General features: G+C 40.5%; 1 protein-coding gene across 1 annotated transcript in view; it reads left to right on the forward strand.

Moving 5' to 3' along the window:
* The first annotated feature begins 2115 nt into the window (after positions 1-2115).
* The window catches only part of LOC105299475 (serine protease inhibitor Kazal-type 7), a 3628-nt gene continuing 3442 nt past the window's right edge, over positions 2116-2301 (forward strand). The window contains exon 1 of the mRNA XM_023537293.1: positions 2116-2220. Coding sequence (XP_023393061.1) covers positions 2140-2220 — 81 coding nt within the window. The 5' untranslated portion in view covers positions 2116-2139. The remainder of the gene's footprint in view (positions 2221-2301) is intronic.

Consider the following 2301-nt stretch of genomic DNA (forward strand, 5'->3'; position numbering starts at 1 on the left):
TCCACCGCATATACTATTCTTTTCTTCTCCCCTTTAGCTTTAAGACATGTTCAGTCATCCCAGATCTTGCTAAAGCTTTAGCTTCTTCCATTTCCCTCCTCCCTTTTGCTATCAAACATCCAAAAAATATTATAACCATATCTTTCCACTTCATTCTGATCACCCTTTAATCCCATTCCCACTCATCTTTGATAAAGTTATAGTTTCAAACTGCAAAAAAAGACACCTCTTCTTGAAACATAATGGTTTTTACTCAGTATTCATTCTCTTCAAATGTTCATAGCAACAATAAAACAGAATTAGTTCTCTTTATCAGAACGTTCGCTTCCCTTCTTTTCCGTGACTGAAGCCAACATCGTCTTCTCCTTTAATTCATATCGTGATCTTGGGGAGATTACTTAAACCCTCTGAGCCTCAATTTACTCAGTGGTAAAATGAGGGCAATAAAAATTCCTTTCTCAATGAGTTGTCATGAAGCTCACGTTCCATATCATTAGCTACCATATTCCAAGCTCTAATTATGATCTTGGCATTCTGATACGTACACACGCACACACACGACATTATAAATATATACATAATCTCACTTAACTTTCAAAACCATTCTGTGAGGTAAATATTATTTCTGTGTTACAGATGAGAAACTAAAACATCCAGAGTTTAACTTATCTACTCAAAGTCGCAACGTCAACATTAATTAGAAACAGGATTCCAAATAAAATCCACTGGGCTCTCTGCCCATATTCTTGATTATTATATTGTTCCCTAAACAGATGTAATAGTCAAAATTTTAGAGAGTCATGCAATATTATTAGCTTATTATCCTTTCATTATTAATTTTTTATCTTTCCTAGAGACTGTACTTCACACTGCACTAAAATAAACCTGCCAACCAAAGCATTGGAGAAGCAGAGTCCTCTGCTTTCTCCAAGGTTTTCATACATATGCTCTGAAGCTCAGTAGACAAACAGCAGTCATTTGGACAGCCGTGCCTGCCCAGCGCAGTTTACAAGCTAATGTCAGCAGCCCGTAGCAGAGTCTCTTGGCTCATCAGTAGCAGTGATAATCACAATTACAACTGCACGCACCGCACTTTAGAGCACTTTCACGTAAACGACGCCAGTGATGTGAAGTCTAATGTGGGAAGCAGCAGTTACCACTCGTCAGGGGTGGATCTAAGGCTCTACGTGGTTTCTGTGTCATTGCCAACTATTTCCAGTTCTCTCCCGCCTGGTCTTTAAGGAACAAGGTAAGGTCACACTCCATAACCTCTGTCATTGGGCCAGGCCATGTGATGGCAACTGAGGGAAAGTGATAATGGTGTCACTTTGGGCCTGGAACATTTGATTGTTGAAAGGGGAAATGCTCAAGAACACATTTTCACTTCAGCTGGACAGTGAACAACATTCCAAATAGTGACAACTCTGCCCACTTGGGATTCATTGAAGGCAACGAAGTACCGTCAGCTGACTGTACAGCTTGGATGAAAAATAAACTTGTGTTGTTTTAAGTCACAGAAATCTTGGGGTTGTATGTTTCTACAACATAACCAGGACTTCCTGATTGACACAGGCTCACAGCACATAAGTGACTTACCCGAGATTACAGAGGTAGAAAATGTCAATGCTTTTCTCCGAACTTCATAAATACTAGAGTCACTATTCCTTCCACTCGGCCCCAGCTGGCTTTGTATGTTTATTGCCTCAAAAATAAAAATTTTAAAAAAAAGTATTTTTGCAGAAGCCAACATATAAATCTAAGTGTGATCTGTCCCGGGTTTAATACCCTCTTCGTGAAATAAAGTTTGACATTTTTCCTTATTTCATAACTTAATTTCTTCTTAGAATTTTAAATAACAATCCCCACCTCTTAGACAGACAGAAAAATACTTCTTACCGCAAATGATTAATTTGTTGGTCAGGTAAGAAGTAGCAATTAAGTGACAAGGACTGCACCACCACCCAGGGTGTGACATTGTGCTTTGAGAGCCTCTCAAAACCAGCAATGACTCTGGATGACCTCATAGGAAAGGTGGAGAGGCCAAGTGTCACCATATAAACATGGCCCCTTTCCTAGGGCATGGCTGATGCAGCTGTTGTGACAGCCCTGAGCAGCCTCTGCATCATAGCCACCTCCAGCATGAAGACTATTGGGGGTCTCCTTCTGCTCTGTACAGTGACCTACTTCTGCAGCAGCTCAGGTGAGTTAAGGGGAGATAGTGCCCTGTGCAGCCATTAAGCCTGTTTTTCCAAGTAACCTCTCCTGAGATGTGAGCATTAGAGAGAAATGTCTGGTCATGTG

The sequence above is a fragment of the Pteropus vampyrus genome, unplaced genomic scaffold (genome assembly GCF_000151845.1).
Source record: "Pteropus vampyrus isolate Shadow unplaced genomic scaffold, Pvam_2.0 Scaffold185, whole genome shotgun sequence".
Classification (NCBI taxonomy): Eukaryota; Metazoa; Chordata; class Mammalia; order Chiroptera; family Pteropodidae; genus Pteropus; species Pteropus vampyrus.